The sequence below is a fragment of the Dermacentor andersoni genome, chromosome 1 (assembly GCF_023375885.2).
Source record: "Dermacentor andersoni chromosome 1, qqDerAnde1_hic_scaffold, whole genome shotgun sequence".
NCBI lineage: Eukaryota > Metazoa > Arthropoda > Arachnida > Ixodida > Ixodidae > Dermacentor > Dermacentor andersoni.
This window is the reverse complement of record NC_092814.1, coordinates 45,725,018-45,739,170: the sequence shown is the minus strand read 5'-3', so window position 1 is coordinate 45,739,170 and position 14,153 is coordinate 45,725,018. Positions and strand designations below refer to the sequence as shown.

The 14,153-nt window shown below is 52.2% G+C and overlaps 2 protein-coding genes across 6 annotated transcripts in view; one reads left to right on the top strand and one right to left on the bottom strand.

Moving 5' to 3' along the window:
- Kdm3 (Lysine demethylase 3) overlaps nucleotides 1-14,153 on the top strand; it is a 289,432-nt gene that overhangs the window by 170,824 nt on the left and 104,455 nt on the right. For all 3 annotated transcript variants that reach the window (XM_050191064.3, XM_050191061.3, XM_050191060.3), the window contains exon 3: nucleotides 6,278-6,394. In XM_050191064.3, the coding sequence (XP_050047021.2) occupies nucleotides 6,278-6,394 (117 nt within the window). The remainder of the gene's footprint in view (nucleotides 1-6,277; nucleotides 6,395-14,153) is intronic.
- LOC140216816 (uncharacterized) overlaps nucleotides 1-14,153 on the bottom strand; it is a 126,051-nt gene that overhangs the window by 35,945 nt on the left and 75,953 nt on the right. The window lies entirely within an intron of this gene.

The window sequence follows — 14,153 nt, the reverse complement described above, 5'->3', positions numbered from 1 at the left end:
CGAGACTGGCAGTCACAGGTGTCGCCACCGCGTACCGTCGCAAGAGGAGCTTTCGAGCATATGACATCCTAGAATTAGGACCTTGACTGGCCTGGTCGAACACACACACATGAATTGTACCACTCGATTTCAGGCTGAATGTGAAAGCTGACCGATGCACATACTTTTACTTTAGGCAGCCGTGGGTGTCGAGACTTGTCTTCGTGATTGTATAATCCAGTCTGTTGGATTTGCCGTGCAAGGCCCAATATTCCAGCTGGCACTGAAGATGGCACTTTTAATGGGAGCAGCTCGTGTTTACGCATAAAGTTGGATTTTCTCGCAATTTTTCTCGCGCCTAATCCGGCACCATCGTCGGCGGCCGGTGGCGCCCGTCGGGAGGTCCCTGGCCTCCGGCGGCGAGCACGGCCTTCGCCGTCTTTGTGCACTGCGCCCGGCGTGTCCTGATGGCCTTTGAATTGCCCAGTGATGCCGCCGTCAACCGGTTTGGCCGCCGGGCCTGACCCACTTCGGCGGCGCCGCCAGTCGGGCCTCTCTCGCTCTCTGCGGCTTCCAGAGCGCCGTCAAAGCCCGTCACTTTGTTTTGGGGGCCGTCGCACCTGCACACACTCTGCGGCGTGACTCACTGGCGTGTCATCGGCCTTGCTGTCATTGTGTCATCCGCTTAAAGCGAGTTAAGCCTCCTCCGCCATACACAACTCGATTCTTTTCCAGAAGGGAGATAAGAATTTCATTGCATAATTTCAGCTGTAGTGCTCGCCGCGAAGAACTCTTTGTAAGCAAGCCCGTGCAGCTCCACTGAACCTTTGCGTCGCCACGTGGGTAAAGCGTGGATCGCATGCGTGGTCGAGTATGAGCCGTGACAACGCATTCCACTTCTCAAGCGCTTCACGGTGCATGTCGAGTTTCCCCGTTCTGCCACGTTCAGTTGGCCGATGTCACTTTGAAATTTTGCACGTTTCACTATTGCTCTGTTTGTAGGCGACAGCATCATTGCTTTTCAGTGTTTGTTTGGAAGGCTTCACCAACCACAGCCCGATGGGTGCGTATCGCCAAAGCGCTTGATCACCACGCGTTAGGTGCGTCTTCGTCCAGGTGGTCAGAATTGTTCCGGAGCGTTCACTACGGCGTCTCTCATAGCTTGTGTTGCTTTCTGACGTTAAAATCAATCGGTGATGACGAAATATTCCATCACGTCGACGCAGTTGGTTTCTGTCGAAATCTTGTATCGCTTTACTTGTGAGGAAGAAGGCCTGCGAACGGCGAAGCTCTTTGGCGCCCGCGAAAGCTTTGCGGCGGCACCTGCTGCTTGAAACTTAGGTTTTCGTCTGCACGAGAACAGTTACGTGTTGCATTAAACCGCCGCCAAAATGACCTGTGAAGAAACAATACAGCCACCAAGCCTTGTTTGCTACTTCAAAAAGTTGAAAGCTGTACGAACTGGAACCGGCGAAATTCGTCACATCGCGGCCGGTATTTCCCCAAAAGATCGCGTCCATGGTGCTTTACTGCTTTTGTTTGGTTCAGAGATAACTCGGTGATTTGTCATTCAGAGTATTTACCAAACTATAGCGTAACGTTCAGCTGAGGGCTGTGTTGTAGTGGGTTGTGTGTATGGTTGGTGGCGGGACAGCACAGCCTGGAAACACTAAGTATGGGTTTAGTTGAGATGCATGATGTAATGTGCGTGAAACTTGAGTGCTGATTTGAAGCTGTTGCCTCGTTCTTTCTCACGGTAAGACCGAATATGTTTCGTTCCTTTCAAGCGCTAGTACTGAGCCGGGTGATCATGCCATAAAAGCAACACCTGACCATGTAGGTCTGGTTGCGAAAACCGGACAGCCCCCTCTCTCTCTCTCTCTCGCTCGCTCTCTACACACACACACACACACACACACACACACACACACACACATATATATATATATATATATATATATATATATATATATATATATAATCCTGATTGGTGGCGACAAGTTTCACAGAATCGAACCGTGCGGATAGCGCTCTCTTCGGCCCTGCCACCCTGGGACGGAGCGCGCCGGGACAGTCCGCGCACCTGTTCTGAGCCGGCGCTGCCTTGATGGCGCTTTCATGACATGCTCGCGAAGCCAGGTGCGAGCAATGCCGTGTGCGTGTTGCGCGTCTCGGCCGCCGGCACAGGATGCACGCTCCACGAGGCATGTCTCCATAAAGCGTCGCTCCCGCTGGCCACGCACAAAGGGCGTCATCTCTGGCGCAAAATGATTCGACCTCCTCGCATGCCGCACGCTCGGTCGCTTTTCAAGCATCCTGCATCGCGACCGCTCTGGCAAGGACCTCACTGGGGAAGCTGCGCTGTTGAGAGGGCGTCTGGACACATTCGCCCAAAAGAGCGCGCCCGCCCCGTTGCGTGACGGACAGGACGCTGAGTTTGACGTGGAAAATGGTTGGACGTGGCCGACGTTCTGCGGTCTGTCGTGCAGAAGGCCGTGATTAATCGGTGTCGACCGTTCCTGTGACCCTTCCTGGGTTTCGGGCGCAAGGATCTAGCTCAGCACAGGGCGTCTCCGGAGTTGCTTCGTCGCTGAAGAGTGGACGTTTGTTTTAACCACTGTGGTATTCGCCGCAAATGCCTTGTGTGTGCGGAATCTGTGAAAATATAGCTAATGCACGCGTCCTCGAATCATCGGCAGAGGAAAGAGCATCGTTGTACTGTTAACACCAAAAGTTCACAGGACGCATGACCTGCGAAGACGCTTCAGTTCTTCACGATCTGGACACATATCTTCAGAAGTGTGTGCGTGAATTTATTTGAAGGCTGCGTACTGAAACTGCCAAGAAATTTCTCTTTCGCAGAAGTTACACCTTCAAAGTGTTTCTCGCCAACAGCACACGCACATCTCTTACACAGCACGCAAGCGAAGAACGGTGTCATGTCATCGAAGCACTGACACACATGCGCGCGCGGTAGCTTGCTGGCGTCAAGCGTCGTCTAGGCATTTAGCGCTGCTCGCTTTCTTTTCAACGATTGCCTGGAAACGGCCCAGAACCAAAGATCCGCTGTTAAGGCCTCGCCTTGCTGCTCTTTCGTGTTGCAGCCTCCGTGGGCTTGTGTAGTGGCCACAGGAATGCCTCGTTTGTGACCGGCTGCTGGCAACGCGGTGGTGCGCTCGTGTTTGCCACTACGGTGGACTTTGTCGCTCTTTGTGGCAATGAGCAGCTTGCTTTTTCGTTGCACTACTATGGCACAAAAGAACAAAATTCTGCGCTTCGCTTTCCGTAGGCACAGCTGGTGACCTCAGTTTTAGGTCACGCAGCCGATCGAGTTCTCGGCTGCTTGCTGACCAAGATATCTCCCGTAGTCGTTCCCCTTTCGCCACGCGCTTTTCCTGATTGCGCGTATAAGCAGAGGACGTCCTTGTAGGCGGCCTTCGTTTGCTAGGTAGTATGCGTTGCAAGTGACGTCCCCGCTGATTTAATTCGCTAGTCCTGGCAGGCTCGTTTTCTCCGCATCATGCAATCTTCAATGCCTTGTGTTTGTATGGGGCCCTGCCGCACGGTATAGGGTACATAGTTATGTTTCTCTCATATCGCCGCGTCTTTTTTTCAAGCTTTGTTGCAGCGATGTCACTACCTTTGGTACCATTGTTTTTGTACAGTTACCCGTCGTGGTGGCGTAGTGGCTTTGGCTCTACTAAGCCCGAGGGGGCGGGGGATCGAATCCCGGCCAAGGCGGCCGCATTTCGATGGATGCGAAATGCAAAAAGGCCCGTCTACCGTGCATTGGGTGCAGGTTAAAGAACCCCAGGCGGTCAAAATTAATCTGGAGTCCCCCACGACGGCGTGCCTCATAATCATATCTTGGTACGGAAAGCCCACTATTGATTTTTTTTTGAACATATCTCTAGCGTCGCATTTCTCTCTATGCGTAAATCATTTCCTGTGATTGTGGTTGCATTCAGTCGTTCATTGCGCAAAAATGTTTCGCGCAATTTAGTTTCTGGAAGAGGCCGCCCAGAACTGTGTCCGCATTTGTCGCAGTTATGTAGTCGCTCCTGAATTCTGTGGTATGCTTTAGTGAAAAAGCTCCATCGATGCTTTCAGTACCTATCATCTAACGGTGCAAGCAGCCGTATTCGTCTTAGGGCCTTTCTTGTGAAGCATTCATCTTACAGCGCTCTTTTAGGGATCTCATGCCACAAGTAGCCACTGCACCGGCGTTCACGGTCTTCTATTCTGACCGGCTATCTACTATACTAAATTATGCCGTGATAAAAATGGAAAGTAGCCACGTGAATGGCCGTATCATTCATCTGTCCTGGGCTTTTTTTTTTTTTTCTTCTGCTTAAATTCCATACAGTGAAGTACACTTGGCGACATGTTATTCACTCAGCAGCGGTCCACTGTGAAAAGCCTATAGAGAACGTTAGGGTGGCATTCCTTGTCAGGGGTTGTACATAATTTCAGCAATAAGTTGTAGTATTTGCGAAATAAAATACATTTCTGGGAATATGTGTTTTTCTCGTCGCATTCGGAACAGTTCCGCGGAGTGCCGCGTGTATATGGCTCCCGTAGCCTAGCTGATTAAATTGTTTTGGCTCTGCTGATCGAATTTTCCCTTGCTATTCTCAAAAGGTGTAAGATAGGACAGCATAAATGCTGTACTTTCTTGCGAAATTCTTATAAGTTTCGTTGCGCCTAGGCGCACTACTGAACATTTTCTGATTTTTATTTTGAGGCACGTAAATAAATGAAAATAAACGCCTCAGCCCGCACCATATAAATATAGCAGGCAAACAGTGAACCGTGGAATTTCATCATAATTGACATTGCCACTTGTGAACGCGTGGGTGAGGCTCGCGTCTATGCCCTCGACGGAGGCTTGCACGTTCACGGTTTACGTCCCGAATTTAGCGGCCTTGTAGCACGCGTGTCGACAGGAGCGTCTTTTCTCTCCCCCCCCCCCCCCCCCCCCCCCTTCAGTGGTTGGTTCAGTTCCTTGCTGCGGCTAACACGTTCTCGTAGAGCGATGGAACGCAACACTCTCGCGCTGAGGCGCTTGCGTGCGAGCCGCAGGTGTCGAAACAATGAGGATCTGTATATTATCGGACCATAGCGGTTCTGCCTTTGAAGCCGCTGCTGATCGCTTATTTCTTCCTGCTTTCGTCCAAGAGCACTACGGAAATGGGCTCCACTCGCACCGCGGGCGCTTTCGTCGTCGCGTGCGCCACCGATGTGGACCGACGACGTTTTGCTCAAAAGGAAAAAGCGGCTGCATGTGTCGTCGCGGCGCGTCATGCGGAATTAAATTGGGTTCCTCTCGGGAGCAGTTTCTCAAGGTCACTGCGTGCTGCCATGGCAACGTGGTCCCGCCTCCCTAGGGCCGCCGAGAGTATCGACCGGCACCGCCGTTCATTGATCAGCCTTGTGGGTACCGCTGTTGCTCCAGCCTCGAGGGGGGGATATTCCAAGTGTGCGGCGCTGAACTGTACACGGGACGAAAAACGAAGGGCCGAGACACGCGGGTCAAACCTCCCCCGCATCATTTTTGTGCGTCCTTATTTCTTTTTCGGCTTGTTTTTCCGTCCAAAGCGCGCCGGTGCTACGTGACACGCGCACTGAGAAACATTGGCATACGCCGGGCACAATTTCGTGCTTCCACTCACGGACTCATTTAACTAGTTCGTGACTCGTGTTGCATACTACATTATCCGGGATATATTTTAATGCTGCCCGGAATCGCGGAAAATGAGACACGTCGCACATTGCTTGATACGAACCTCGTGCTTGAACCACAGTGTTCGTCCGCAGTATGTATAATACCGCCTGCTATGTATTTCTTTTCGCCCTCGGCTTGCTGCAAGTGTGGCACGAAAGGAAGAAGTTCCCTTTCGTTCTTTCTTCGTATCGTTGCAGCCTGTCGTAGTATCAGCGTATATACTTGGCTGTGCAGTATACGATCTTACTGTTCGGGAGAGTGCGGGCGACAGTACCGCTGTACGCCAGCCGACTATCGCACGGAGAGGCACTTAATATCCCAGCCCACCGTCGTCTGCGTTGATCACACTTAATAAACGGACACTCTTCGACCGCTCAACACTTGCAATGACATTGAATGATTGGGCGTGTCACGTCAATAAACGAGTGCATTCTTTCGCACGCTCTAGAGGAAGCCCTGCCCTGCGCGGAATTGCGTTAATGCTTTGTGTCACATCTGAGAGTGCATAGCGTTGCCCTAAACGACAAGTACTTAGTATGCTGACTATCGCTATATATTTTTCTTTCTTTGCAGAAATTCATCAGCTTCATTGATCGAGTTGGCGTGTGGGATCAACTGCTGAAGCCCGTTGAGTACCTGACCGATCGCTTCCTGAGATTCGTGGACTACTCTGAGCTGCGATTTTATCAGGTGGGCAAGCGTGTTCGCTTCGACAGTGGCTTTGTGGCATGCTTGAGCTTGTGAACGTTGCTACAGCCAAACGTGCAGTTTAATTGGTATTCGCTCTAATGCCAGGAAGAAAGTACAAAGTGCCCGTCAGAAGGAAGTGTCTTATTTTCGAGCCAATGACATCCATCCCAAGGGGTATGGATCATCACCTAAGATCTAAGGGACTATACACTGTCACAGTGCGGACCTGTCTGCAATGTGTGTGTGCCTCTAGACGTCGACAAGCTGCGCCAGTAATTGAGCCGTGACTGACGTCTTCCTTGAGAAGCAGTCGGGCATGAGCAAATGACGTCCTGCGGCTGCGATTGTTCCGACAGGGATGTGCGGAACGTTGTTGTTCTCGCAATGTTAATGCGTGGCGCCTCTCGGTGACTGCACTGAGCGCACGCAATGTGGACCAGTAAATTAGCGAGCAGTGCGCCAACGCTCACGTCGGTTCGAGCACCTTGCAGCGCCCGCCGCACCGTTGACCGCAATGCCGCTCAGATGAGGCGGCCGAAAGGGGTCACCTTGGCCGGGCGCAGTTCCGAGAACGCGCGGACCGTTGAAGCTTTCTTTTCCTCGTTAATGCGGACCCAGGAGCGTGGCGCAATATGTCGCAAGCGCTGTAGCGCCGCTGCTCTGAAAAAGATGCAGCAAGACCCGTTCTCTTCCTTTCTTTTTTTCTTCCTGCGCCAGCAGTCGCCAGTATCTAAACTGAATAGCCGGACGCCGGTCGTGTACGGAACAGGCGCTGTGCTCGGAACATAGCGAGGCGTTGTCGTAAAAGACGACCCCTGCGCTAGTGCTCACCCCACTGATTTTACCTTGCGTACACGTCGTTCAGAACTAGCACCTACGGCTTTCTGCAGCGCGCGCTAACTCGTCGCGATATGTCGATCCCGTCTAGCGTTTCGTCCCGAAGACCCGAAAGCGAGCGGTGTGCGCTTCACGCTCCCACCTCGCTCCTTTGCCACTGCTGTCCGAATGAACTGTCGCCCTCTTGCTGTCGCAACGCAGCAGCCAGAAATAGCCGCCTGGAACGATATGGAGCACAGCACTTCTCCGTAGGTCGGAGGCACAAGCCCGAAGTCGCGTTTGCGTCAACGGTGCGTCGTGTTGAGGAGCCTTTCTCTTCTTCTGCCACGAGCGTGCGAGGAGCACGAACTTCCTGCCTTACGCGCGTGTGGTGAGCCCGCGTACGGCAGAGCTGGCGGGGGTTGTCCCCTTCATCCGACTACTGGTATTCACGGCATGGTCAAAAAATTATGATTAAGAAAGGAAAAGCACTTGTATAGATATTCATCTCGTTTTCACGATAGCACTTTATATAGTGCTAAAAAGTCGAGAAAAAGAAAGCAAGGTGGGCAAAGCTCGCGTAATATCTTTTGACCTGCATCTCTAGTCGACTATCAAAGCCGATGTTTCCTTATGTTGATGCTAAAAATGCTCCGGTGGTGGAGGATAACGAAAAAAAAAACAAACCCATCTTGCTGTCATCATCATACTTTGAGCTTTTTGTTAACCGGTAGTTTCGTTCGCGCACACGTATTCAGTGTTGATCGCGCTAAAATACATGTCTGGTTACAAGCAAGGAATTCAGCGCGATGCGAAAACCAGGCTATATGCGCGAGTTCAACGCATGAGCATTTCTGCTGTCCACAGTTCAGAACTAACGTCTGGTTGTCGACTGATGGAAGACCTTTGTGTCCCTGTCACTCGATGATATGCACTTTCATACCACCGTTTCAGGAAGGGCTCGTGACGTCATCTGTCTTAAAGTTTAGCTTTACACCGCTGGCCTTCGCTCGTTTGTTTACGGCCACCTTTGAGTCTGTTCTGCGGTCGCAGTCGGCCAGGGACGATATTTTCCCCGCGTGAGTGCGTTATGTTTGCGCGCAGGAGCCGGCTGAAGTCCGTGACGCCAGCAACGTGCGCACGCTGCACATTTTTCTTCCTTGCATGACATTCTGGCTGCCTTCGGTCAGTTTTTCTGCCGCTCTGCTCTTGAGCCGAGGCGCGGGGTCCCAGTTCCGCACCAGTTGTGATCCGCTTTCTCTCGTGAGCGTGCGACGCTTGATCGTGGCTGTCGTCGGCGCGACAGTCAGAAAGGTGTACCATCTGGAGCGTGCATCAGTACTGCTTGGTAGATTACCTTTGCATTGCAAAGCGATGCGTGACTTTGGAGCGCCGTACGGCTCGCTCGGAGACGCAACGCACTCGTGATCCGCTGGGGGCACCGCGCGTTCTAAATGCAGCGCGGCAGGTGCGGAGTAGCGCAAGGGCACACACAGTTGTACCTTTGCGTGCGCACAGTGTACTTCTACAAAACACTTTCGACTAACACGCAGCGTCGTGACTTGGAACGGATTAGGAATCTTGGTCTGAAATGGCCCACACAGGCGTCGCCCTCCCGTTGACTCACGTGGTGCTCTTGGCCCCGCTCTGTCGTGTTCGCACCTCTGGCGACGCCCTTGTGCTTAACCGGCAGCCACTTTTCGATCTGCGGTTTTCTGCGGGGGTTGCATCACGTCATTGTGATGACTGCATCCTAGCACATGTGCTTGTCTGTAATGCATTTATCGCCAGGAGTTGAGGCACACGAAATACGTATAGACCGTTCTATTAACTTAAGGCGCAGTCATTTACGTTGTGCTAACCACTCAAAACGTCCGATTCGTGGAACAAGTAGCCTCTAATTATGTAGTCGTAACCGCCGACTCACGGTGACATCATCGCACGCCAAGGGTTTCCAGATCATGTGGTGCCGCCCTCTGTTTTCCTACGGCACTGGCGGTGTTGGGGGTAGTTCACGTTTCATTAGCCTCGCCGCCGTGTTGTGGCTCATCACTGGCCACGTTGATAAGATTCGGCCGTTTTCACTGGCGATGCGGCGAGTGCTTCTGATATGGACAGGCGCCGGTAAGCGCCTCGGCTGCACCTGGTTGGCGCAAGGGCGCGGTCCATCGGGGCACTTCCACTGGCCGGCGCTGTCTTTGATGTCGCTGCCGAGAATGCAGCAGGCGGAGGTGATCGATCAGTGTCAAAGCAGAAAACGGAGAAGATACTCCGTCTGCTGGGCCTAGTGGTCTGCCCTATCGCCCTTTCGTCCGTCGTGTCCCATCTTGTTCTGCTGGGGCGAAACAAACGCGGGGAGGAAATGCGAGCGTGGTTCTTCTCACTATCATAAGTCGTTCGCAGAAACCGCGGCTGCTCGCAAATGCCGTTTGCGGCCGCTCTTTGGTGCTTAAGCAGACTCTGTTTCGCAATTCTGGCGTGTCTAATCTGTCGGGAGCGCGCATCGTTCGTGATGAAGCAACGGGGACTAGTATCCATACGGGTCGGTGACGTGCGTAAACTATATACCCCAAGTAAAAATAGCGAGGCCAAAAAGAGCAAAGAGTCGTCTTATCGCGAAATCGTCACTGGAAAAAGGGTACTTTTTTCGCGTGTATTTTGTCGGCCCACCGGGGGCGTATAGTTTGCAAATGTGGTCCATTTGTCGTGCGACCTTAACTCGCCACTGGCAGGGTTCGTTAAACATACGGCATTGACGGATCTTCAGGCTGTCCTCGTTTTTCTTTTTTTTTTTTCCCTGCCTGTCTTGAGTATTCTCGCCTGGCTGTTGACAAGCGCTGGAAGGCTCACACTCAAGTGTGCCGTTGCAGGATCTAGCATCTAAGGTGCACATAGATGAACATCAGCTAGCAGTAACAACTAAGGTGAACATCAGCATCTATAGCAAGTAAACGTGAACAGTGATCGTCGTGGAGTTAGCGGAAAACTCCGTGCTGAATATCGTGTCGCGGAGTAAGCGTGTTTTAGGGTGTTTTGGCTTAGGTATGGAATCAAGTGCAGGTATAAATGAACCGTGTCTCCCAGCAGAGTTACTGTAGCCGTCGATTCCTTACGGTTTGCACAATTTATGGTTCGGGCAACATTGCAGTTCTGCGCGATGCGGCAACGCACCGATGTTGAGCATGCCGAAACCTGGGGTTCTGTTTCCTCCTCCAGCAACGTGGCTTCGTTGTCTCATTATCTTTGCGATGAGCGGTGTAGTGCGGCCATCTGTATATCTTCGTTTTAATTAATTGTCGCTTACTAAATGACCTTTGCGCCGAGAAGTATAAATGGAGCACTCCCGACCGGCCTTTCGATCGCTGCCTGTAGAGTAAGTTGCAAGCTTCTCGTGTAACCTGGTGTCGCGAAGAGGACGAAAATATGCCTCCTCTGCTGAGCGTAAATCTTGCTATGCGCAACTTTTTCAGGTCGTTGACTGACCACACTGTGTGTCTTTCAAAACAATACCGTGCCGCCGGCATGCAATGTTCTTTAGCTGGCCAGCGACAATGTCGTCCACTGCGCAAGCGGTCATCAGCAATTGTCATTGTAGGGTGCGTCAAAGTCATTCAAGTCAGTCAGTCAGTCAGTTGTCAAAGTCATTGTAGGGTGCGTCGACCTCTGTCAAGCCTTTCTTCTGGCTTTTTGTCGACGCACCCAACATCCTCATGATGATGGTGTATAAAGAATTGAATTGAATTGCAGTTCGGATTCCCACGATCCACTACAACGAAGCGCACCATGTTCGGGACACTGCAAGGCATATTTTACAACAAAACAGTTGGCGAGCTAGTGGTTATTTCGACGCTTGTCCCATCCCCGTTTCTTCTCGTTCTTTTGACGTTTTGCGCTGTTCTAAAACGAGGCACGTTCTTGTCCGCAGCGCCTACTCATATAGTATGTAGCGTCAGGTAGACTACCGTTGCGGTAGGGGTAATGAATGGATATTTCCAAAACCTGAGGACTTTTGTGAAGCAGACCGTAATGATATTCCCAGTTGGCCGATTTGTCTTAGAACTGTTGTAGTATGCGTAAACCAGTGAAACATGAAAGCTTATAGAACTGAATGTACGCATCGTTTTAGCCAGCACTGATCGCATTAGAATAAAGCGCTTAGGCCGTATATAGTTAACAGCTGTGCGTGACACACTGACCCTGCAGGCTGGCTCGTGCTTGCTGTCAATACATAGCACAAGTACCACTGTTACGTGTGCCATTGCTTCGTGCGTTGAGAATCCGCAGTAATTCGGAACGTGGACGAAGGCTAACGCTGAATGCGTACGTCTAGGCAGCGGGCAGCGCGACCAACGTTCTCTCTGGGTATTGCTTTTGGGACTTAATGCACGCCATGTGTATCCGCCATGCAATAAGGCTGCGTTGCACGCTGGTTGGCTGTAGCCGGGCCTTCGTTCCGTTAATGGGGTCCAGCTCACGTCTGCCGAACCTAGCGGCTCAAGGGGGTTTGAGCCGGATTATCGCCGGCCCGCTATCTGGATTGCCCTCCGGGGCTGGACCGCAATAAGTTGGCGCTTTCGTAAACACTCCGAGGTCGTTTCAAGGGCAAGTCACATGTCCCTTCTCGCTTCAGTGCCGCTTTCGTCCCCCTGCGATGTGAGGCGCTTTTTCTTTTGGTTGAGAAGCCAGACGTTGAGCTGAACGGTGAATGTCGGCCTTTGCGACGCTTCCATAGAAAGTTCTCTTTCCTCCGCTTCCTTGCGGGCGCGTCTCTTTTTCTTACGCCTGCGATGAAGTGGTAAGTGGCGCAGGAACTGGCCTTCTCTCCGAGCCGTCGCCCTGGTCTGCCTGCCCATGGCATCTGAGAACGGTCTTGGTTGTATATGATCGGTGTCTCCACTCGGTGTGCTCGTCAGCCATGCGCACCGCACTGTGTACTAAAGAAGTTGCGCCTCGGGATTTACGTCCAATGAAAGGTACTAACGTCCAGTTAGAAACACCAGCGACAATAACAGTCCGGCCATACTTGTACGCGCCGTCAGTCTCGGATCCGTGACGGACGACCTGAACGCACGCGCTGCGGCGTCTTCTTTCTCGCTCAGCCAACTGGGCACGTCGCCGTCTGTGCGGCGTCTTGCAAGGGCGCGCCGTGTCGCAATCCCGTTCACTGCACCTGCGATGCGAGTTGTTTTTCACGGCTCTGGGTTGTTGTGGCTCCTCTCCCCTAGTTCGCCGCAGTGACCCCTCCTCTGCCGCAAGCGGTGATTGCGCCCTTGCCGCACGCTGTGTGCCACTACGAGGGAACACCGCGCCCGCTCGACGATCTCGTCCTCCGCTTATCGTCGCGTTTCTGTTTGCATCCTTCCAAGAAGGGCGCGCTTCGTTCGCGGAAGAACGCGCCGCGCTGGCGACGAGTCAGCTAATCGCTTATAGATGACGGCGGCCCGCGGAAAGCCATTACGCGGGGTAGAAGCCGCAACAGTTCCATTCAGCGTATGCCCCGCGAAAGGGAGCCGACGACCGGAAAGCACGCGCGTTTAAATGCTGCTCAGAACTTGACGCTTTGCTAGGCGACTCAGAACCTGTGTACTTTTCTTCTGTACGCTTCGATTGCGCGACCGTTGAAATTTCTTCCGCGCTATCGCTGAGACGTTGCAGTATTTGGTTGCCTCCAGGAAGACATCGAATAGCAAGTTCTCACTGTTGGACAAAGTGAGGCGCGTCTGGTGGCAAGGTATATACATAAAATATAATAATAATGAAAGCGATCATCAGGGGAAAGGAAGTGGACAAGAACCCGGGCCCGACAGTTTGCGCTGTAATAACTGAACCGATAATGCGGCAATGCGCTGCCGCAGCTAAATGGGGCAAGCAGTGCATCTGCTGTATTTTGTCCTACGAAAGATTTACCATTCGGCCCGGTGTTTTTCGTACGATTGTACGGCATGAAAAGCTCTTGACACCGAGTGCTTCGCTGGCGAGCTGACATCGCGAGCTCCTTCGCAGAATTCAGCGTTGAGTCAGCACGCTTCTGCAAGGCGGGCATTGTATGATCGGGCGCGGGCGCTTTTTACGCCGCCGACATTTCGAGAGCGCACACGATCTCGTAGAACTTGCAGAGCGCGCGTCGCGTTGGCTGTCCGTGCAGGAAAGGAGGCGACGAATCTCGTCAGCTTTGGACGGGCCGGAGTATCGGACAGAGTACAGCGGCCGCTTTTGCTCTTTGCGAAAAGCTTGCCACGAGGACTGGCCGACCGTTTCCCCTTTTCTTTTACTCGGCGCGACGGATAATTCGCCCTACTTCGTGCGTAGCTCTGAATCCGAGACGTATCGTTACGCAGGTTATCAATCGGCGAAATGCATTCGGTGCACCGAATGTACCATTCCGTGGCCGCCTTGTTTCGCTATAAGGTTCCCTTACTTTGCAAGGTTCCGCCTTGAATTTCTACTGGTGTCTTGCGACATTCACATTGCAGGATCGGAATAATGGTATGTTATATACTCCATACTGTGCTAGGTATACTGTGCCCGCAGCTCAACCGTGCCGTCACCTTAAAACCGCTATACCACTGCAAGCATGCATCGTGACCTTCAGTGACAAGTCGATACTGAGCATTCAAGGTTGGTATTACATCGCGTCGTGCTTTTATGCTTATTTGAACTCCTTCATCCGAAGAACAGCCAACTAGTACAACCACCTTCCTGCCCCCGCCGTTGCGATATACGACGCCACACGTTTCAAACAAGCAGTGACCAACTATTCCTTCTCCTCTCTGTAATGCCTTCAGACCGCAAGGGTGTTCAAATAAACATAACTAAGATGTACTTTGCACAGTTCCTCATCAACGAGCACAGTTCACAGCTGTGACTGCTTCGGCGTAGTCTGGACTGCCAGTGTTGATGGCGCTAACGGGACGGTTGCTTAAAATAGTCATTAAAGAGAAAA